The following is a 24837-nucleotide window of genomic DNA, read 5'->3' as shown; positions in this document are numbered from 1 at the left end:
ATCTTTATGTATACATTTATTTTTATGTGGTGCTGAAAATTGAACCCAGTGCCTCACGCGTGTAAGGAAAACACTCTACCTCTGAGACCCAGCCCAGTACTGATTTTACATTTTATATAGATTCCAAATGATTTATAAATTTCTTTCTAGTATATGAATATATTTGTATAAAGTTCAGTAAAAATAAAATACCTTAATTATTTTATTTTAGCCTCAAACACGTTCTGGGAGATAGAGGATATTGTACAGATAGAAATACCAGGATTAACAGATTTACTAATGTTGCATTCTAGAGTAGAAATTAAGAAGGCTCAGCACTTGGTAATAACATATGGTGTAATTGGAAAAGGAATATGTGACACTAAGACAACAGCTCATAGTCTCACTCAAGAGGCTGCACAAGATAACCTTGGTTTATGTGGTGTAAAATTTGGCCTCTATTTGTTAGGCTCAGAAGTCATGTTTTTTTTTTTTCTTGAGCTATATCAGAGGTGAATTAGTTCAAGAGGTTAATGTTTAAGTCTAAATATAAGACTGTGAATTTACAATGAGAAGTAATTATCACAAACTTCGGATTTTAAGCTCATTGGATTTTATTTTCTTTCTATGGACAGATGAATTTTAAAGGCCAGGTAATAATTTAAAAAGTTGTTTATTAAGTATTAGATGAAGGGGTGTTGGAGGAATCAGATGTTCAGTGGCATGAGGTTGAGATAACCTGTTACATCCATCTCAGAGTTGTAATGTTCATGTCTGTAGACTAGACTCCTTAAATGCTCCTTGCTGTAACTCCCAACATTGTTTTCTGCATTAAGTATGGTTTTTCGAGAGGGATCAGACTTCTCAAAGGTTGACAGTGTGTTGGTCTTCTTCCAAGAACTATACTCAATTGATCAATGCCTACATTTTCTTAGTACATTCATTCTAGGCGCCTAGAAGTCCTGTTTGGCAAGGACTCGTGTCTCCTTAAGATAACTTTACTTCCTTACCCATATTTTCATCAGTTATATGGATTTCACTTATTTCCTTGGCTTTGGGACTACAGCTCTTAACTGTTTAAGGAATATGCGTTAATATGTCTTGTCTTAGCCTAATCTCCAGTTCCAAAATTGAGTCCCCAGATAGGAACTGGGGAAAATTATCTGATAGTCTTTTATATTTCTGTTTGAACTGTGGGTCTAAGCCCAAGTTGGTATGCCGTAAATATACAGTAGTGGTCTTAGGTGTCACTTGATGTTCAGTCACTTAATCATTGCATATCCCTAAATTTCTAATTCACTTGTTAGCCTAATCTCCAGTTCCATAATTGAGTCCCCAGATAGGAACTGGGGAAAATTATCTGACAGTCTTTTATATTTCTGTTTGAACTGTGGGTCTAAGCCCAGGTTGGTATGCCGTAAATATACAGTAGTGATCTTAGGTGTCACTTGATGTTCAGTCACTTAAGCATTGCATATCCCTAAATTTCTGATACACTTAAAACAACAGGAATGAAGTTAAGGAAGACTTAAAGGAATCCACTTTAGTTCTTGTTGTTTTTCTCATTTTATAGCATTTGTCCATGAAATACCTTCAAATCACTAGAATCCAGGGGAGGACCAATATTTATTTTTTTTGTTTGTTTCTTCTGAGAATCCAGGGGAGGACCTGTTTTTATTTTTTTTTGTGTCTTCTGAGAGTGTCTAGAGAGTATGTAGTACTATAACTAGCCATCAGAAATACTTAATATTTAGAATGTTGACCAGTTAATAAGAAAAATGAAAATGTGATGGTTTATATAGATATTTTAGTCAGACTGGTTTTTGTTTTGTTTTGCTTTTTTGGTGGTGCTAGAGATCAAACCCAAGGCCTCACACATGCTAGGCAAATTAGATTGTATTTTTAAATTTAAATATTTAATCACAGCACAATGTAAGAGAAATTTTTTCCCAAGAAGGGTAAAACTGTTATATTGTTTGCTCATATGTACTGTCAGGTAGGTAAGCCCTAGGTCTCCTTGTACTGGGAAAAACGGGGGGCAGGCCCAACAGTTGCTTTTTATAGAATTACATAAAAAGGAGACACTCATAAGAAGTTGCCAGAAGCTAATAATGTCATTCTTATATTTTCATTTTCTTTTCTTTCTAAAGGAACAAGATGAAGTAGAAAAGTCAAATAAAAAAGAATTACAGGAAAAGGAGGCAATCATCCAGGCGTTAAATATAAGAATAATAGAAGAAGAAAAAAAGAATCTTGAGCTAAAAGATCAAGTCACAGCCACTGAAAAATTAATGAGAGAATTACAAGAACAATTTGCAAGTATGAAATTAGAGCTGGCTAATTCTAAGCAAAAAGAAAGACAATGTTCTGAAGAAATAAAACAGTTAATGGGTACAGTTGAAGACCTTCAGAAAAGACATCATTACATAAATAGCCAGTTTGAATCTGATGTGATAGAAAGAATGGTGGAACAAGAAATGCAGAAAAGATTAGAACAACTCCGAGCAGATATGGATGAAATGTATGGGCAACAGATAGTACAGATGAAACAAGAGTACATGTCACAGATAGAGGAACTTAAAGCACAACATAAGGAAGAAATTGAGAGTGTTTTAAAATCACATTTAAATATTACAATTAATGAAGATCAAATAAAGTTAATGAATGTGGCAATAAATGAACTGAATATGAAATTACAAGATACTAATGCTCAAAAGGAAAAACTCCAAGAAGAACTAGGAATAGTTTCAGGAGAAAAATCTACTCTGCAGAGACAACTTGATGACCTTTTTGAAGAATTGAACTTTTTAAGGGACCAAATTCAGAGAGCTAGAATGATAATAGCTGAACAAGAAAGTCAACTGAATGAAGCACATAAGTCCCTTAGTACAGTGGAAGCTTTAAAAGCTGAGATTGTTCTGGCATCTGAATCTAGGAAAGAACTAGAGTTAAAACATGAAGCAGAAGTTACAAATTACAAGATAAAACTGGAAATGTTGGAAAAAGAAAAAAATGCTGTATTAGACAGAATGGCTGAATCACAAGAAGCTGAATTAGAGAGGCTGAGAACACAGCTCCTATTTAGTCATGAAGAAGAACTTTCGAAACTAAAAGAAGATTTAGAAGTTGAACATCGAATAAATATTGAAAAACTTAAAGATAGCTTAGGCATTCACTATAAACAGCAGATAAATTGCTTACAAAATGAAATGAGTCAAAAGATAGAAATAATGCAATTTGAAAAAGATAATTTGATAACTAAGCAGAATCAGTTGGTTTTGGAAATTTCAAAACTGAAAGATTTACAGAAGTCCATCATGGATTCAAAATCAGAAGAAATAACCCTTCAAATGCATGAGCTCCAAGAGGAAATCGAAATATTAAGACAAGAAAAAAAAGAAAAAGGTACGCTTGAACAAGAAGTTCAGGAATTACAACTTAAAATTGAATTATTGGAGAAACAAATAAAGGAAAAAGAGGATGACCTTAAAGAAAAGTTTTCACAACTTGAAGCAGAAAATAACATTCTTAAAAATGAGAAAAAAGCTATTGAGGACATGTTGAAAATTTATGTTCCTGCTGAACAAGAAGAAAAATTGATTTTCATTGACTCCAGCAAGTCCATATCCAAAGATTGTAGCTGGCAAAAAGAAATGGAAATGCTTGCAAAAGAGAATGAGGCCCTCAAGCAACAGTGTATTCAGCTAAATGAAGAAATTGAAAAGCAAAGAAGTACATTTTCATTTGCTGAAAAAAATTTTGAAGTTAACTATCAAGAGTTACAGGAGGAGTATACTTGCCTTCTCAAGGTAAAAGATGATTTAGAAGATAGTAAAAACAAACAAGAATTAGAGTATAAAAGTAAACTTAAAGCACTTAATGAAGAGCTTCATTTACAAAGAATAAATCCAGCTACAATCAAATTGAAAAGTGCCATGCTTGATACTGACAAGGCTTTTGTCGCAGAGCCATTAGAAATCTGTGAAGTTGTTGAGAAAGATACAACAGAACTTATGGAAAAACTTGAGGTAACCAAGCGAGAAAAGCTAGAATTGTCAGAGAAATTGTCTGATCTCTCTGAACAATTAAAACAGAAACATGGTGAGGTTAATTTTCTCAGTGAAGAAGTCAAATCTTTAAAGCAAGAAAAAGAGAAAATTCTATTGAGATGTCAAGAGCTAGAACTCCTAATTAACCATCATAGAGCAGAAAATATAAACATGTGTGATGTTCATTTAAGCTCTTTACAAGATGGAATAGTAACTATTATAAGCAAGGATTCTCAAGGATCATTATCTAATGTAGGTGAAGATTTTGGAGAAGAATCAAAAACAGTAGTGGAAGAGAAAATTTCTTTTGAAAATGTGGCTATTAGAAGAGAAAGCAAGCAAGAACAGTTATTTTCACCATCAGTAACAAATGAATCCTCACTTGGGACAGATCAATCAAGTGAAAACGATAAACTCCATCAGGAACTTTATGTTCTTAAATCAGAACAGGTATGTTTATTTATTTACATATGGTATAGCACAGTGAAAATGTACATTTCATGCTAAAAAGAGTTTTCACCTTAAAACAAATTCATAAAAGAGAATGAAAGTGAATCATGTAATTCTCATTTGGATCTATCATTTTTATCATTTAATTTTCCTATTTTTTCTTAAACACTGTTTTTCTTTTAGCTAATCTATTACATATTCTGCTCAGGAAATAAAGCAATATTTTCTTTGTAAAGACAATAGTTTAAATAATATTGTTTAGAATCTCAACTTTACAAAAGTTATTGATTTTATAACTTAGTATTTTGTTGCAATTTCAAAAACTTTTAGAGTTTTTATTTCATACTGGTCTTTTTCAAGGTTCCACAATTGTAAACAAACTCATGAGTGTTTTAGAACCTTATGCAGTTGTTCAATAGTTATAAATTCTTTTTCCTTTGTGCAAGAAAAACACTTAAGTCCTAGAGTTTTTTGAGTTTTATACCTGAGGAGGAAAAAAATAGTATTAATTCTCTGTATAGCTAAAGAAATAAAACACATAAAATAATAGGTTGTTTCCTTTTATGTCAGCTATTGATATTAGAAATAACAGAAAAGTCTGATGTGTATCTTCAGTATGATAATGCTAAATAAACTTTTTATAATTAAAAACATCTTTTAGCTATAGATGGACATTTTACCTTTATTTTATTTATTTATAATATGGTGCTGAGGATTTAACCCAGTGCTTCACACATGCTAGACAAGCTCTCTACCATGAGCCACAACTGTAGCCTGCTAAAAAACTTATGTGTTTCTAAAACTTAGGTAATAAATATCTTTTGCAGATATAAGAGTTTAGTGTTGAAAGAGAGAAGAAGTTAAAGTATATATTTCAGTGAGGAAGGCAGGTAATAAATGAAAAAATAAGACAGAAATATTGTGACAGTCTATGAAGAAATAAAACAGGGAAGCTCACAAAAGAAATTGAAAATGATGGGTGGAGGTGGGTGGTGGTCTGGAGCTTGGAGGAATTAACACTTGAACTGAGATTCGAATGAGAGGGAGGAAGCTGCACTATGGAAATTAGAGCAGTTGTACCATGAGTAAATTTGAGGAACTGAATTGAAGGCCTATGTAGTTGAGTTTGAGAAGAGTTTGAAGAAGGAAAAAACTCAATCATAGGGAGCCCTTATAGACTTTGTAAGTTTAGATTTTTATCCCTAAGTACAATAGGAAGTCATTGGAAAGTTTTCTGTTTTTATTTCTAATGACATGTTCATGTTGATGATCTTATCAAATGTGGTCATACTTTACGTTTTTAATAACTTGAATAGAGCCAAGAAATTCAAATTGCTTAACTACTATTGCTATGTTAAATATTGCAAATTGTTTTTAAAACTATAAATGATGATTACTCCTAAAAAATGTCAGACATAATTTAAATTTTATTAAAAAGCATTATTCGAAGAAGACCTGAATTTGAAGCACATTTGTCAAATTGGTGAAATTTTCTTAATAGGAATTTTGTTTCTGTATTGAAGATACTTGCAATGGTATTTAGATACTCTCTCCTTGAAATTAACTGAACAAAGTGAAGAAAAGCAAGTCTGTAAATTGCTCCCATTTTTCATTACTAAAATAAACCCCATCATTGATACAGAGGGGAGTAAGGTGTGTATGCAGGTGGAGGGAAGCTCACAGAAGAAATTGAGCGGTGACTTACATAGTGATACTGTTTACTTGTCTGAAATACTGCAGAGGCAACAAAATACTCCTACTCTCAGTATTAAACTTAGTAATTAGAGCAGATATATCTCACTGAAACCAAAATAAATGCGTCTGTTAAGAATTTTTAACTGGCCAGCTGCAGTGGCAAACGCCTGTAATCCCAGCTGAGGGAAGCTGAGGCAGGAGGCTAGTGAGTTCAAAGCCAGCCTTAGCAACAGTGAGGCGGTAAGCAACTCAGTGAGACCCTCTGTCTAAATAAAATACAAAATAAGGATGAGATGTGGTTCAGTGGTCGAGTGCCCTGAGTTCAATCCCCAGTACCAAAAAAGAAAAAGAAAAAAATAATTTTTTAACTGAAAAGAAAGAAATGAATAGTTTTGAAGTATATTTCCAGATTATCAGAGAGTCTTTTCAACATTGGGGTGCAAGAAATAAGGAGTGGCAAGAACATTATAGATATTGGCTAATTATTGATGCTGAGAGAAGCCATAAATTCAAGTGTGTGTGTTTAAAATTAGAGGTAATTATTGGTATTGGAAGAGATACTTGAGCTTAGAAACATATACTGGAGCTTAGAAACCTCAAGAGGAACCATAATATCAGTTCTGTGAGTGAAGAGACACTACTATATAGGCTATATAGACAGCTGCTATATCCCTAGTACCTAGAATAATGTTTTGCACATGATCAGCAGTTAATAATGTTTTATGAATGGACGAATGAGGGGTGAATAGGGGAAATAAACAAAGCCGTTTTATCAAGAATCAGCAGTGAATCAGGATAGGCCTTCATGTTAGAATGAAAATTAGAATAGCTTTTGTCGATTGCTATTTAGCATTGTTCTATAAGCCTAACCATTCCAAAGATAAAAAGATACATGGCATAAATAGAAATAGATAATTCACAGGTGTAATTAAGAAATTGAGAAAAAAAATCTAAGCAAATAAACCAAAAAACCTAATGTAAAATAAATGTCAAAAATAGCCAAAAATATGTAAGACCAATATAAATAAGAATACTTTAATGAAAAATATTTGAATAAATGAAAAGTCTTATTTCTGAGTGGGCAATTTTTTATATTACAGAATTTCAGTTATCTCTAGATTTATCCAACTTAAAAAGTTACGGAAATTTGACTTAATTGGTTTATAGTTCATCTGGAAGAGTAAATGCACAAGTAGAGCCATGAATATTTTTTTTTAAAAAAGTAGAATGTATGTAACATGATATGTGAAAAATAATTTTTAGGTCTAAATATTATCAATTTAATAAATGAGATATTGAAATGAGTTAAGTATTCAACAGCATAGAAAAGTGTCAAGAATATCTACATTCAAAGGAAGTAGAAGGAAGGAAATAAAGAGTAAAAATAAGAGAACTTGTAATAAACAAGTGGGAAAATTTTTCAAGAACTTTGGAGGTTTATTATTTGAAAAGATTATTTACAGGTATTAGATCTCCAAAAATATAACCAAGGGGGAAAAACACATAAGCAAAATCAAGAATGAAATAAGGATATAAGTACAGGTACCACAAGAAATTGTAAAAGTCATAAATAATGCTACAAATAATCTTTGCCAATAGATTTGAAAATAAAAGCAAACTCTAGATGGTGTTCTGGAAGAATATAAATTACCAGAACTAATGCAAATAGAAATGGATAAGTTCAAATGACCATTAAATATAAATGAATAAGTCAGTAATCATTAAAGAGTTTGAAGTAGTGGTCAGAAGTTTTCCCTTTTGCCTCATCTCAAACCAAAATGCTAGACTTTAAGACCATTTTACAAGTGATTCTTATTAACTCTCCAAGAACAAAAGTGTAATTGTCCACTAAAATAGGATTAAAGAGAGAATGGAAGAAGAAAGGAAAGAAGAAAAACTGAAGAAAGAAAAACCACCCAGTTCACCTTAGAAGGCCAATATTAATATGAAGTCCTGATAGGAATTGTAAAGAAAATAAAATTGTAGAGTAATCTAACTTGTAAGTGTGGTTGCAGAAATTCCAAATAAAATATTAGCAAGTTATACCAAGAGTGGACAAATAGTTAAACATTTGAAAAAAAAATCTGTGACCGTAATCTCTACATTTTTATGTAGCAAGACAAAATCCATGATTATTTTAGTACATATCAGAGAAAAATTCATAAAAAATTTGACAGCCCATTTATAAGTTAAAAAAAACTTTAGGAAATCAGGAGTAGCAGGGAAATTTTCTATGATGCTGATTTTCATCAAAATATTGACAGATTATATTTCTGATGGTGAAATTTAGAAGCATTTCCATTAGAATCAAGTATAGGACTAGGATACATACCCATTGTCAACATTACTATTGCAACATGGTTTTGTAGTTCTTAGTGAATGCTTCTGCAGTTCTTGCAATATGACAAGAATAGGAAATGAGAAAAAATATGAAAAGAACAGGCAAAACTTTAAACCCAAGATAAGATGTTTTGAGTTTTTGTTAAGAAAATTATAAAATATTGAAGGACACAAAGACCTGACTGTGTGCTAACACATATCATATCCATAATGGAAAGATACAAAGAAAAATATCAGTTCTCTCCTAATTAATAGTTCTACTGAAAATTACAATAAGGTTTCTTAATGAATGTGGAATACTGATTCTAAAATTGATATAGAAGAGTAAATAGCCAAGAATACTCAAGACAATCCTAAAAAGTATGTATTTTGTTATCAAAACTTATTACAGAATCATTATAAACAATATGGTTTAATGCCAGGATGGTTAAGTAGATCAGTGGAATATAATGAAAAGCCCAGAACAGATCTGTATCTTGTAAAAATTTAGTATGTGGCAAGAAGGCCCTACAAATCAATGAATCACTTAGTGAATCTCTACTACATTCCAGGCACTGTTCAAGTCATTCATAATTTAACAGTGAATAAGAATGGTCAAGGAAGAATAAAGTTTACTTTTTAGGGTTTAGATGAACATTAGAAAATACAGACAAATATTTCTGGTGGTCTTAAGTGCTATGAATAAAATTACAGTATGATAAGAAGAACAAGATCTCCCTAAGTGAAGGGCTTTTTTTTGCATAGGGTAGGTCAAGGAAGACTACTTTCGTGAGATGATATTTGAGCAGAGACAAAGGAAATCAAAAAATAAACCAAATTAGCAGAAGAAGCTTTAGAGTATTCAAAATTGTTTGGGAGGAAAAAAAACAAAATTGTTTGAGCACAATTGACTTTTGATACTAGAGGTTAGAAGTTAGGGAATTAGATCCTTGTTGCTTTAGGGAAAAAAATCAGCTTGGTTAAAAATGTACACATAAGAAGAAAATAGAATCTTAAGATAGGGAAAGACTTTTAATAAAGACAAAGCATGGGAAAAGATTTAAAATTTTTATTGTATCTTTTAAAAACAATAATGTAAAACAGATTTGAGGACTGGGACTAGATATTTGCCATGTATGTAAGTTGCAAACAAAAGCTATCAAGAATATAGAAAGAACAATTAATGTAACAAGAGGTCCAAAAATAAAATAATGGCAAAAGATGTGAAAGTCATGTGCCTGAATAGGAAATCAAAGTATCTAATAAACATGGAAATATTCTTTCAACCTTACTATTCAGTGTAAAAATAAAATAACATTTTATACCCATTAGGTTGGTGAAGTTAGTCTGATATAAAGAATGGTGAGGATGTGAGTATATAAGTACTCAACCTTCTGGTAGCATTGTAAATTAGTACTGTCATATAAAAATAATTTGATCAAATCTAGCACAGTTAAAAATGCACTATCTGTGACCCAGCAGTTATATTTCTAAGTAGTTCTCAAAGTGTGGTTCCTGACCAGAAGCACAGCATTACTTGGTAACGGGTTAGAATTCAAAGCTCTTTGACCTCTCCTAAATCAGAAACCGTGGGGATGGGGATAGGTTCCTAAAGTAACCTGTTTTAATAAGCATTCCAAGTGATTCTGATGCATGTTAGATTTGAGAACCACTAATTAGAAAGAAATTAGCACATTTATCTAAGGGCCTGTGTAAGAATTTAACAGCAGTATTTTTTTAAATATCCAAAAATTAGGAATAAACCAATTTATCTCCTGAAAGGAAATGGACAAATTTTGGTATAGTCATAATACCACAGTTAAAATGAATTAACCTGTTGTCTACATGCTGCTAATTTTTTGTTTGTTTGTTTATTTGTTTGTGGTACTGGACATTAAACCCCCGTTACCTACATGGAATAATACCAGAGACATATTGAATGAGAAAATAAATTTGTAAAATTAATATTATTTGTGTAAGTCCATAAAAATACAAAATGTACAGAGCATTGAGAATGCAAAATGTATTGTAATGAGAAGTGATAATGTAAGAATTGGACTGGATTTGTAGCAAATTATGATTATGGTTGCCTGTGAGGAAGGAGTGATGAGAACATAGAAGTGTATAGGGAGTATAGGGAATGAAAAAAATAGAAAAAATGTTATAGTACTTGTTAATTTGGGTTTTGAGTTTATTGCTTGCATTTTTCCATATTTAAAATAGTATTTTAAATCCAGGCATGGTGGTGCATGCCTGTAATTCCAGCTGTTTGGGAGGCTAAGGCAGAGGAGGGTTCTAAGTTCAAGACCAACCTTGGCAACTTGTTGAGACCTTGCCTCAAAAAGGGCTGGGGTTGGGATTGTGGATCAGTGGCAGAGCGCTTGCCTCACATATGTGAAGCACTGGGTTCGATCCTCAGCACCACATAAAAATGAAAATATTGGGAAAAAAAGGGCTGGAAATGTAACTCACTGGTAGAGAGCACCCCTGGGTTCAATTCCCAGTGCCATGAAAATAAAATATTATTTGAAAATAAAAATGAAAGATAAGGAAGAGCCAAGACAACATGAGAGAAATTGGTATGAAAATTTGTTCTCCTGGTCTCCTTGGCTAACTACTCTTACACAGCTGTAGTCGATCCATTGCTGATAGTCCTCTTAGGGTTTTTAATTGGACCCTGCATCATTAACTGTTTATTTAATAAGATGTATAAAACAAAAAATACATTCTGTAAAACTGATGGTCCTCCATACTCACTACAGTATCTGTAAACCAATGATGATTAATTAATGATTTGAATAGTTCCATAAAACCATTGGGGAATGTTATAGGCCAGGCTATATAAGCAATGACCAAACAGACTTCATTTTACCCTGAGACTCCATATTACATAAGAAGTGTTTCTCCCATAGGAAAGCCCCATCACTGTACCACATTACCAATTGCCTAGCATAGCCTACTTGCAATACAGAATAGCAATTTTTACACAATGTAAAATTGTTCTCTTTGGTTCCCATTTTTCTTGGGCAGTGTACCTTATTGGGGAATAATTGTTTAGATGTTAGTAGCCATTCTTTAATTTGTATTCAACTAGGGTCACTTTGATCCATATCTCTTTTGATTATGAAAAAATCCCAGGAGAAATGAATGAGATGAAAATTTGATTAAGACATTGCATTGTTTCGCTAATGGCTTTATTCAGCTTCTGTACTGCTTCTTGCTTGCTTGCTTGCTGGTTGCCAAGTCAATCTGGATGTGGTTTTCGCCTTTAAATATCCTAAAATGTTGAGGCTCTAGGCTGTTTTCTGCAGAGACAACTTGTTCCTGTTAGGGAGCAGTCCCGGACAGTCAGAATAAAGACTCTCCAATATGGACAAATCATAAGCTATACCAAATATCAAAATTTGCTATAAAATTGAGGTAATGATACTACTCTCCTTGAAAAAAGAAGTAGCTCAGTATAACTGAATGAAGAATGAAGAAAAAAATGTCATTGGTTCTCTTATGAAGTTTTAAACTATAATTTATTTCTCCTCTTGTTTTAGTATAAGCAAAAAGTAAATAATTTTATAGTAAATTATTTTAAATTTTTCTAATATATATTCACTTTCAGAATGATTTAAGGCTACAGATGGAAGCTCAGCGCATATGCCTTTCACTGGTTTATTCAGCTCATGTGGATCAGGTTCGTGAATATATGGAAAATGAAAAAGATAAAGCTCTTTGCAGTCTTAAAGAGGAGCTTATTTCTACTCAAGAGGAAAAGATCAAGGAACTTCAGAAAATATACCAGTTAGAACTACAGAATGTAAAAACACAAGAAACAGGTAAATAGTTTCTGACTTATAATTACCATGAAGCATCACTTAGAGTCCACCATTTCATAATTCTGTCCTTAGAACTCACAGGGGAAGGTGACTTGTGTATCTAAGCCCTAGTCTTATTTGTTCATATAATTGTTGGATATTCATTCAAGTGCTAGAGAAAACTAAAATTACTGAGTCATTTTCCCATAGGAAATCATAATCCATTGGGAAAGCATATATAAAATAAACTGAAAATTTCTGAAATGCAAAGAATGGAGGGAGAAAAAAGAGTCTTGTCTTTCCTGGGGAGATGAGTAGGATGAGGGTATGGACAGGAGTAATTGGGTTGGAAATTTGGGGAAGGCTATGGAGTCTTAAGCATTGAGCTCTATCTAAGATTGCATCCATTTGGGAGAACTGGGAGTTCAGGTTGTGTTAGCTAGATAAAACTGGAGAGATTGGAAGGAGCTTGATCAGGAAAGGTTTTATGTACTCTGATGAAACATGTTTATGTTTTATACTATTGGTGATAAGACCTTCAGCAGGATTTTAAATAGTGGGAGTAACAATAAGATTTTTATTTTAAGGTGATACCATTAGGATCAGTTGGAAGGGATGAAATTATTGATGGGAAGACCAGCCAGATTGAATTGAGTATGATAGAAAGTTAAGTTCAACACTTAGAGTTAGGCTCTAGTTTGTCGTTAATGTTAGCAGAAATTAAGAATGATACCCAAGTTTCTAGCTTAAGAAACTAGAGTATGGTTCTAGTCATAGAAAGGAACCAATTTGTGAAAAAAATAATAAATTCAGTTTTAAATACATTGAGTTAAGAATAGAATACTTATTGACTTTGAAAAAATATATAGGAGTTAGTTGAAAATAGAAGTCTGAAACCTGGGAGAAAAATTTAAGTATGAGGTAAAGATTTATAATCAGCATGGATGTCAAGGACAAGAGGTCAAGGACAAGAATGAGTTATCCTGGGAAACTAGAGAGTGAGTTAAAAGATCAAGATGGCATAATGGGAAACAACAATGTTAAGGGACCATACAATAAACCATAAACAATTAGTCACAATTAATGTTTTTCTTTCATGATTATTTGGCCAGTTAATTAGACTTCTTGTGTTCAAGGTATCTCTAGACCTTCACTTTTGCTTTTAGTAATGAGTTTTATTATTGGAATTGCTTTGGGGAACAGAATAGAATTTCAAGCATATCAGATAATACCATGCTTTTTCACTTCAGGGGTTCTTTGAATGTAGTAATATTTTAAGTTTGTATTTTTTTTAATTGATATCTTCTTGAGATAGTCTGTCCACTATTTCCCAAATTGCATGTTAACTAATGGCTTATTTAATTGGCAAAAAAAGTTAGTTTAGTGATTAACTATCAGCATTTTTTAGAAATAAAAATAAAAGAGGAAAGTGAAAGGTGTGAACTACTCTCCTCTGGTCCCTTTTCAACACCTCTTTTGTTTCATGTTTCTGAATTGTTTTAAAGATATAAAATTGTTGAATTTAGAGATACTATACCATAAGGATAGGAGAAATGATCTTGAATCACACTGTTTTCTTGTTTTCATCAGTCAGAATGAGTCAAATTAAAACCTGAGTTTCACTCAAAACATTTTTCAAAGAATAAATATCTTTATACATTGAAATAAAATGATTGTTATTTCACTGAGAAGTTTGTATTGAAATGTGTATTGTCTTCTCTTCCTGTTATCTTCTCTGTAAGATACCAAAAAAATTAAACAACTTGAAGAACAAATTCAAGAATTAGAAAACTTCATATGCTTTTTGCGCCAACAATTGAAAGAAACTGAAGAAAATCATAGGGCAGAAATTTATTTTCTACAGGAGAAGCTTCAAGCCATTAGTGAGGCCACAGTGGACCCAAGGTATCTATTTACTTAAAACTTCATTCAGTGGTATTTGTAGCTTAGTAACAATGATAGTATCTTCTGGAATGGTTATTTTAAGAATAAAATATAACTTTAACAAAGAGATAGGATGTAACATTTTTAAGAAATAAGAGCAGGAGATAATTCTGTATCTTTAAAATGTGTGAAATAAATGTTGGTATAAATCAAAGACATTTTATTATAGGAATTTTACTTATGCTTTTATAAAGATGTTATTATTAATCTATTTTCTGAATTATAATAAGTCAGGTAGTAGACATTTACTTGTTTATTCTATGCCTAGGCTTTGATATGTTGATGTGGTGAATACTTAAATAGTCTAAGTATGATCATTCCACTATGACTTGAATATACTCCATTTGATTGTCTAATGCTCAAATTCATCATGTCCCAAATAGAATCCTGATCTATGAGGAGAGAAGAAATGATCTTGAATTACCACTATTTATGTTTTCTTGGATCAGGATCTTCTAAAATTTGCTCCTTCTGTAGCCATCTTCATCCATCATGACTCCTTTCTGTCATAACTCTCTGCCATTCTATGAAAAAATCTTGGTTTTTTTTTTTTTTAACCTTCAAAGTACATCAAAGCTGTGCCACTCCTTACTGCTCCACTGGTCCCTGCCATTGTGTGTTTCACCTGGATTACTCAACTTCTGTTTACAGTCTGTTCTCTATATAATAGTCAACACAAGTGCCAGAACCTTTGCTTTTATAATTTCAGTTACAGCATGTTACTCTAATCCTCTTCTGCTCTTTACAGTCTCACTAGGTCCTGAGGACCATGACATCTTTGACTTTCATTTCCTACTGACTTTCATATCACTTACTATTCTCAAACCATATAATCCCATGGGATTGGGGTTGGAGCTCAGCTTGCCTGGCTTGTGTGAGGCCCTCGGTTTGATTCTCAGCACCACATATAAATAAATAAAGGTCCATTGACAACTAAAAACAATTTTAAAAGATTAAAAAAAACCTCATACAACCCCACTGTGATCCTCAAATATATCACATATCAGTATGCTTCTGCTTTAGGGATTCATTGGCTTTTTCTTCTACCTAGAATGATTATTCTCCAGGTATTTGTATGCCCACACCCTTATCTCCTTTGGATCTTAACTTAGATGTCATGTTCTTACATAAATTAAAATTTTCCCCAAAGAGTGTGTGTCTTACTTTTCTACTTCATTTTTTCTTAAAATTATTTGTTTTATATGTACACATACATTATAATCATTGTGTGTGTGCATGTATGTGTATATATAAATAATGTATGTATGCACTTTATATATCCAAATGTATATAAATTTAGAGGAAGTATTGTTTCATTTTGTTTGTCTTCCGTTAAGGAATTTAAGCCTTTTTAAAAAATATTTTTATTAGTTGTTATTTTATTTATTTATTTATTTATTTATTTATTTATTTACATGCAGTGCTAAGAATTGAACCCAGTACCTCATACACAGCAGTCAAGTACTTTACCACTGAGCCGCAACCCCAGCCTAGGAATTTAAGCTTATCTTTGTCTATTTAAGTCACTGATGTATTCTAAATCCACATGATTCCTAAATACTAATCTTACCTTATTGTTATAAGATTAGACATTTTAAGAAAACATTTTTACAAAGTATTGAATGCTTATATAACAATACAGAATTCAGACATACATACCAAAAGATATGTGGGTAGATAAAATTAAAATTAAACTAATTGTAAGTTAAAATTAAACTAACTGTAAGTTAAGAACCTTCTCTTTACTGTTGCCACATTTCATTTCCAATATAAGCAATCATTGTTACTTTTGATATGTATTCTTTCAGACATTTCCTATTTATATAGACATATGTTAAAACAGGTTTTTAATGCAAGTGAGAATTTATAAGCTTTTTTTAACTCAGTAATATATCTTAGATATATCTTTATATACATACATACATGCACACACACACACTCATATAAATATATATATATATATATATATTTTTTTTTTTTTTTGGTATCAGGGATTGAATTTAGGGGCTCTTAATCACCGAGCCACATCCTCACGCCTCTTCTTTTTTTTCAGAACTACTGTTTTTATTTAAAATAACTCATGTTCAGATCTACCACATACCAGTTGGGTAATGTTAGACAAATCAAATTTAATGAACTATTATTTCTATATATGTAGTTTCAATAACTAATTTTTTTTTAGTTCTAGCAATTTTTTTTCTTCTAACTAGTTATCTAAGACAGTAGGATGCATTTTGACATATCATACATAAATGAAGTATAACTTCTCATTCTTTGGTTGTACATGATGTAGAATATGTGATGTAATCATATATGCACCTGGGATAATAATATCTGATTCATTCTACTGTCCTTTCTTCTCTCATAACCCTTCCCCTCCCCTCATTGCCCGTTGTCTAATCCAAAGTGTGTTTATTCTTCCCTATCCCCCCCTACCCCATTGTGAATTAGTATCCGCATATCAGACAAAATATTCAGCCTTTGGTTCTTTGGGATTGGCTTATTTAGCTTAGCATGATATTCTCCAGGTCCATCCATTTGCCACCAAATGCCATAATTTCATTCTTCTTTAAGGCTGAGTAATACTCCATTGGGGAGATATACATCACACTTTCTTTATCCATTCATCTGTTGAAGGACACCTGGGTTGGTTCCGTAGTTTAGCTATTGTGAATTTATCTGCTATAAACATGATGTGGCTGCATCACTGTATTATGCTGATTTAAAGTCCTTTGAGTATAAACCTAGGAGTGGGATAACTGGGTCAAATGATGGTTCCATTCCAAGTTTTCTTAGGAATCTCCATGCTGCTTTCTATAGTAGTTGCACCAATTTGCAGTCCCACCAGCAATGTATGAGTGTACCTTTATCCCCACATGCTTGCCAACATTTATTATTGCATATTTTTTCTTTCTTTCTTTCTTTCTTTCTTTTTTTTTTTTTTTTGTGGTGCTGAGTATTGAACTAGGGCCTTGTGCATGCGAACAAGCACTCTACCAACTGAGCTATGTCCCTAGGCCTGTTGCTCGTATTCTTGATAGTTGCCATTCTAACTGGAGTGAGATGGAATCTCATTGTACTTTTGATTTGCATTTCTCTAATTGCTAGAGATGTTGAACATATTTTCACATATTTGTTGATCAATTGTATGTTTTCTGTGAAGTGTTCAGTTCCTTAGCCCATTTATTGATTGGTTTGTTTTTCTGGTGTTTTTATTGTTTTTTAATTTTTTTTTTTTAGTTGTCAATGAACATTTATTTTTTAAATTTATTTATATGTGGTGCTGAGAATCAAACCCTAGGTCCCTCACACATGCCAGGCAAGTGCTCTACCACTGAGCCACAACCCCAGTCCCTGGTGTTAAGTTTCTTGAGTTTTTTATATATCCTGGGGATTAATGCTCTGAGGTGTATGTGGTAAAGGTTTTCTCCCATTCTGTAGGCACTCTCTTCATGTTATTGATTGTTTGATGTGAAGAACCATTTTAGTTTGAATCTTTTTATTGATTCTTGCTTATAGTTCTTGTGCTCTAGAAGTCTTGTTAAGGAAGTCAGTTCCTAAGCTGAGATGGTAGAGTTTGGATCTACTTTTTCTTTTGTTAAGTGCATGGTCTCTGTTCTAGTGCCTAAATCCTTGATCCACTTTGAATTGAGTTTTGTGCAAGATTAGAGATAGAGGTTTAATTTCATTTTGCTTCATGTGGATTTTCAGTTTTCCCAGCACCATTTGTTGAATAGGCTATCTTTTCTCCAGTGAGTATTTTTGGCACCTTTGTCTAGTATGAGATAACTGTATTTATATGGCTTTGTCTCTGTGTCTTCTATTCTGTATCATTGGTCTATGTGTCTGTTTTGGTGCCAGTGTCATCCCATTGTTTTTGTTGTTGTTGTTATGGCTCTGTAGTATAATTTAAGTTCTGGTATTATGATGCCTCTTGCTTCACTTTTCTTGCTAAGGATTGCTTTGGCTATTCTGGGTCTCTTTTTTCCAAATGAATTTCATGATTGCTTTTTCTAGTTCTACAAAGAATGTCATTGGAATTTTAATAGGAATTGCATTAAATCTATATAATGCTTTTGGTAGTGTGGCCATTTTGACAGTGTTAATTCTGCCTATCCAAGAACATGGGAGATATTTCTATCTTCTAAGGTCTTCAATTTTTTTTTTTTTTTTTTTTTTAGTGTTCTGTAGTTTTCACTGTAGAGGTCTTTCACCTCTTTTGTTAGATTGATTCCAAATATTCTATTTTATTTTTTGACGCTATTGTGAATGGGGTAGTTTTCCTAATTTCTTTTTCAGTGGCTTTATCACTGATATATAGGAATGTATTTGATGTATGGTTATTAATTTTATGTCCTGCTACTTTGCTGAATTTCATTCATTCTAGAAGTTTTCTGGTGGATTTTTTAGGTCTTCTAAATATAGAATCATATTGTCGGCAAATAGTAATAATTTTGGTTCTTTTTCTGTTTATATCCCTTTAATTTCTTTCTTCTGTCTACTTGCTCTGGCTAGTTTCCAGGATTATATTGAATAAAAGTGGTAAAAGGAGGGTATTCTTGTCTTACTACAGTTCTTAGATGGAATGCCTTCAGTTTTTCTCCATTTAGAATGATTTTGGTCTTGGGTTTAGCATGTATAGCTTTTACAGTGTTGAGATATGTTTCTACTATCCCTAGTTTTTCTAGTGTTTTAAACATGAAAGGGTGCTTTATTTTGTCAAATGTTTTTTGTGCTCCTATTGAAATGATCATATGATTCTTCTTGAAGTCTATTGATGTGATAAATTACATTTATTTATTTCTGTATGTTGAACAAACCTTGAATCCCACTTGAATATGGTGCACTATTGTTTTAGTCAGCTTTTTTATTTCTGTTGCTAAAGGATCTGACCAGAACAATTTTAGGAGAGGAAAAGGGCTCATGGTGTTATTTGAGGGCTCATGGTGTTTAGACGTCTTAGTCCATAGAAGGCCAGCTCCATCCCTTGGGCTTTGAGGTAAGGCAGAACATCTGGAAGAAGAGTGTGGCAGAGGGAAGGAGCTCACATAGTGATCAGGAAACAGAGAGACAGAGACTCCACTCTCCAGATACAAAATATATACTCCATACAGAGACTCCACTCTCCAGATAAAAAATGATACTCCATAGCCATCCCCCCAATTCCCATCTCCTCCAGCCATACCCTACCACTTCATTTAATCCCTATCATTTAATTCCTATCAGGGGATAATTCACTGATTGGGTTAGTCATTTCTCCTCTGAATCTTCTTGCATTGTCTTATGTGAACTTTTGGGGGATACCTGACGACCAAACCATAACAACTATATTTTTAATGTTTTTATATGCGAGTTGCCAGAATTGTATACAGAATTTTTGCATCTATGTTCATTAGGGATATTGGTCTGAAGTTATCTTTCCTTGATGTGTCATTGTCTGATTTTGATATCAGGTGATACTAGCTTCATAGAATGAGTTTGGAAGAGTTCCCTCCTTTTCTGTTTCATGAAATAGTTTGAGGCTTATTGGTGTTAATTCGTCAAAGGTCTTGTAGAACTGGGTAAGAATCTGTTTCATCCTGGGTGTTACTTAAATGGTTGGCTTTTGATGGCTTCTTCTTTTTTATTGCTTGAAATTGATCTGTTTAAATTGTGTATGTCCTCCTAATTCCATTTGGGTAGCTCATTTGTCTCTAGAAATTTGTTGATGTCTTTAAAATTTTCATTTTTATTGTTTATTGGAGTATAAATTTTCAAAATAGCTTCTGATTCTCTACTGTATTTCAACAGTATCTGTTGTAATATTTTTTGTGACTATGAATTTTAGTGATTTGAGTTTTCTGTCTTCATTAGCACGATTGTGTTTATCAATTTTATTTTTTCAAAAAGCCAACTTTTTGTTTTGTTAATTTTTTAATTGTTCCATTTATTTCAATTTCATTTATTTCAACTCTGATTTTAATTATTTCCTGTCTTCTACTGCTTTTGGTGTTGATTTGTTTTTCTTTTTCTAGGGCTTTGAGATCTTATGTTAGGTCATTTACTCATTGACTTTCCATTCTTTTAATGAAATTAGCTTAATAGTGTCCCAGAGATTTTGACAAGTTGTATCAGTTCTCATTTATCTCTGGTAAGTATTTTAAAAATTTCATCCCTGATTTCTTCTTCTATCCATTGGTTAGTCAATAGCGTATTATTTAGTCTCTAGGTGCTGGAGTAGTTTTTATTTTTTATTGTATCAATGATTTCTAATTTCATTCCATTATGATCTGATAGAATGCAGGGTATTATTTCTTTTTTTATTTCATAATTGTTGCTTTGTGGCATAAGATATATAGTCTATTTTAGAGAAGGGTCTGTGTGCTGCTGAGAAGAACATGTATTCGTTGATGGATGTAATACTCTTTATATGTCTGTTAAGTATAAATTATTGATTATATTATTAGGTTCTATAGTTTTTTTGTTTAGTTTTTGTTTGACGATCTATCCAGTAGTGAGAAAGGTTTGTTAAAGTCACTCAGTATTATTGTATTATGGTCTATTTAATTCTTGAAATTGAGGGAAGGTTTGTTTGATATATGTAGATGCTCCATTGTTTGGGGCATAAATATTTAACATATTATGTCTTGTTGATGTATAATTCCCTTAAGCAGTATGAAATGTCTTCTTTGTCCCTTCTGATTAACTTTTGGCTTGAAGTACACTTTATCTGACATGGGGATAGAAACCCCTGCTTGTTTACTCAATCCATGTGAGTGATATGTTTTTTCCCGTCCTTTCATTTTCACTCTGTGGATGTCTTTGCTTATGAGGTGAGTTTCTTGGAGACAACAGATTTTGGGGTTTTGTTTTTTTAATCCAATCTGCCAGTCTATGTCTTTTGGGCTTATTAGTTTAGACCATTAAAATTCAAGGTTATTTTTGAGATATGATTTGTGTTCCCAGTCATTTTAGTTTATTTTTCTGCTTTTTACTTTGAATTAATTTCTCCTTTGATTGATTATTCCTTTTGTATGGCTCCTCCCTTTGTTGATTTTGACTTTTTTTTCCATCTTCATGGAATATTTTGTTGATAATGTTTTATAGCACAGATTTTCTAGTTGTGAATTCTTTTAACTTTTGTTTATTATGGAAGGTTTTTATTTCATCTTTAAATCTGAAGTTTTATTTTGTTAGATATAGAATTCTTGGTTGGCATCCATCTTCTTGCAGAACTAGGTATATATTATTCCAGGACCTCCTGGCTTTGAAGGTCTGGGTTGAAAAATCACCTGAGATCCTAATTAGTTTCCCTCTATATATAATCTGATATTTTTTCTCTCATAGCCTTTAAAATTCAATCCTTATTTTCTATATTTGACCTTTTTCTTTATGATGTATCTTGATGTGGGTCTGTTGTGATCTTGTACATTTGAGGTCCTCTTGTATTTGATTTTCCATTTAATTCTTCAGATTTTGGAAATTTATTCATATTATTTAATTGAAAAATTGGACATTCCTTTGGTTTGTATCTCTATGCCTTCACCTATCCCAATAAATCTTAATTTGGTCTTTTCTTGTTATTTCATCATTCTTGGAAGTTCTGTTCATGGTTTCTTACCATCTTCCCTGTGTAGTCAACTTTATTTTCAAAATTATATATTTTGTCTTCATTGCCCGAGGTTCTATCTTCTAAATGGTCTAATCTATTGATAATACTTTCCATTGAATTTTTAATTGGTTTACTGATTGTTTCATTTTGAGGATTTCTGGGGTTGTTGTTGTTGTTGTTGTTGTCATTTTCTGAGAATCTCTGCCTCTGCAATAATCTTTTACCTCCTCAAATTTATCTCTGATTTTATTCCCTTTATCATTCTTTATGTACCAGGTCAGTCTAATATGTACTTTCTAAACTCCTTTTCTACATTTCTTTTACTGTGTTGTCTATGGGTTTAATTATTGGATCATCTTAGTTTGTTTGGGCCACTTTGTTCCATTGTTTTCTCATGTTGTTTTTATGTATGCCCTTCTAGCAGTGTGGATTTCAGGCAGTACAGTTTCTACCCTGTAGATTCATAGTGTCCCTGAAGATTTCTAGTACCTCGCCTTTAAGGAAGAGACAAATAATAACTGTACCCAATACAAACAATATACAGCCTTAAACCAAATAGCTCCTATTAAGGCATCCACAGTTTTGTTCCATTAAACTGAAATGATGTGTTCAATTATTGTCTACAATATAAACAGTAAGTTTGCAAAAAAGTTTACAGTTTCCATTGGTGGACAAAGAGAGAACAAAAGTCATGTAGGGTGTGATGTTTATGAGGAAGGATCAGAAAAGATAGAAGTTAAAAAATTATAGGAAGAATGAAGGGAGGACTTAATAGAGGTTGGGTGTTAGCAAGAGAAAAGTGAGAAAGAGAATCCAAGGAAACAGATAAATGAGAGGGAAATATATATATATATATATATATATATATATATATATATAGTAAAAATTTTTTTAAAAGAAAATAATAAACAACAAAACTGTAATGTAGTATTCAGATATCCCAGTCCTCAATAAACTGATCCATGAAAAATACTTGGTTTCAAAAATGGTAGACATGTGAGAGAAGAAAATAAAGGAATCTGGATGAAAAATTGAACACTTTTTTCCATTGCAGTTCAAAAGTTTCTCAGCTTCTCTTCTAAGCAGTTAGGTATGTTGTCTGGAGTTTGATGCTAGTTCTACCCTCAGGGTAGTCAGGGTTGCTAAGGTGAGAGGGTTAGTCCTGGAAGTGGAACTACTAGAGCCAAGGTGTAGGCTTAGGTACGTTCCAATCTCTTCACTGCGTGCCTATTGGTCTGAAGATTTTAAGTCATCACACCTCCAAGGCTCAGCAGTTGTCTGTCCACATTGGAAGACCGCACCTCGGGAACCTCCTTTAGGTTCTACACATGTGATGTAGGAATCTGTTCTTAGCCCACTACTTTGCCTGCAGACCCCATGAACCCTGATGGTCATTTGGTCTCCAAACTTGATCTCTCCTTTGCCTGTGCTTTCAAATTCACAGTCAGGCACTTCTCTTCCAGCCAGTACTGCAAGCAGCTGATTGGATGGGGAGGGGAAAGCCAGGTGGGTTTCCTTGATCAATATTCTCCTGTGTAAATGTCTCTCCTTGCTTGATTTTCTCCTGGTCACTTTGGAACACTCTTTATCACACAGCATGGATTTGCCTTGCACATTTTTGGGGCCAGACTTTGGTCTGCCAATAATTGACTCACCTAGCTGCAGGCCCCCCAGCCACTGCTTCACAATGGTCCTTTCTGCTATCTTCCATGCATGCCACCAAGAAAGCTGGTGGCTTCCCTCCTGTACACAGATGCTGTGCAGCATCTGTGCACAGGATTTTTTGTTTGTTTATTTGTTTTTTGTTTTTTGAGCAGTATCTCTGAGCTCTTAAGCTCTCCATACCGCAAAACACCTCCGTTTTCTTAGGAATAGGGGTTCCTTTAGTTCCTTTATTGCTTTACTACATTAACATAGGGATTATTCTGGTTTGTACTTCCAGCTATTTTACAGCTGTGGAGTTGGGGATCTTTCCCCCTTATTTTATTATACAAGATCTCTTGAGTCCATGATCTGTTTTGAGTATCCAGTTAAGTCCTTCCTAGTTCTGAACCGTTCACCCATCTTGTTGAAAAGTGGCCTTTCTGCTTTTCTTGGTTCACTCCACAGATCAGGGAAGCAAATACTTTATTCAGCCATCTTCCTGCATTTCCAACCCTTTTTTTTTTTTTATTTTGAAAGAGAGTCTCACTAAATTGCTAAGGCTCGTCCTGAATTTTTGATCCTCCTGCCTCAACCTCCCAAATTTCTGGAGTTGCAAGCACGCACCACTGTACCTGGCTCTTTTAATATATTTAATCCAATATAATATATTCTATATTATTATATGTTTTGTGTCTGGGTAATTTAGATATCCATGTAATATGAATAACATGTATCATATATCTTAGGGGTATATAAGTAGTGTGTAGTATCAGTGTATATAGTATGTTATATTATGTACACTGTTGCTATATAAGCATATCTAAGATGTTATTTTTAAAAGACTTATTAAAATGTTTTTTTACATAATAAATTTTTTATCATACATTTATACTGAAATTCATTAAATGACATAATATTTCATTGTTACTTTTAAATGGAAAACTTAGTCAAAAATGTTTTAAGTTACAATACTTGTAACCCTGGAGGAACTATCATTTTTGTCTCCCCACTGCCTCAGTACACGTTATGCATGGTAGAAACTTTGGATAAAACACACAGCACTAATTTTTTTATACTTTTTCATTTATATTTAGCTTCTCTGTTGATTCAGTGGTAATTAAAGAATCTGATGTACAGAAATCAGTAGTACATCCTGGAAGTTGTCTAAAAAAGAATATTGATCATTCATTAGAGGTATGTTATTTTTAATCTTCATTTTTAAACAGTTATGTACACTGATACTTTTTCTTACTATCAATTTTATGTCTTCAGTTTTGTAATTATGTGGTAAATATTTGGCTAAGATTAAGCATAAAGCATGAGGATAATACCTTATATAAAAGATCCAGAATGTCTATAG

The 24837-nt window shown here is 32.7% G+C and overlaps 1 protein-coding gene across 9 annotated transcripts in view; it reads left to right on the top strand.

The window, feature by feature from the left end:
• Akap9 (A-kinase anchoring protein 9) overlaps window positions 1–24837 on the top strand; it is a 127291-nt gene that overhangs the window by 29434 nt on the left and 73020 nt on the right. For all 9 annotated transcript variants that reach the window (XM_021732781.3, XM_078040439.1, XM_078040440.1 and 6 more), the window contains 4 exons: window positions 2130–4478; window positions 12106–12319; window positions 14041–14203; window positions 24572–24671. In XM_021732781.3, coding sequence (XP_021588456.2) covers window positions 2130–4478; window positions 12106–12319; window positions 14041–14203; window positions 24572–24671 — 2826 coding nt within the window. The remainder of the gene's footprint in view (window positions 1–2129; window positions 4479–12105; window positions 12320–14040; window positions 14204–24571; window positions 24672–24837) is intronic.

The sequence above is a fragment of the Ictidomys tridecemlineatus genome, chromosome 2 (genome assembly GCF_052094955.1).
Source record: "Ictidomys tridecemlineatus isolate mIctTri1 chromosome 2, mIctTri1.hap1, whole genome shotgun sequence".
Taxonomy (NCBI): domain Eukaryota; kingdom Metazoa; phylum Chordata; class Mammalia; order Rodentia; family Sciuridae; genus Ictidomys; species Ictidomys tridecemlineatus.
The sequence above is the reverse complement of the archived record's forward strand: the minus strand, read 5'-3'. Positions and strand labels throughout refer to the sequence as shown.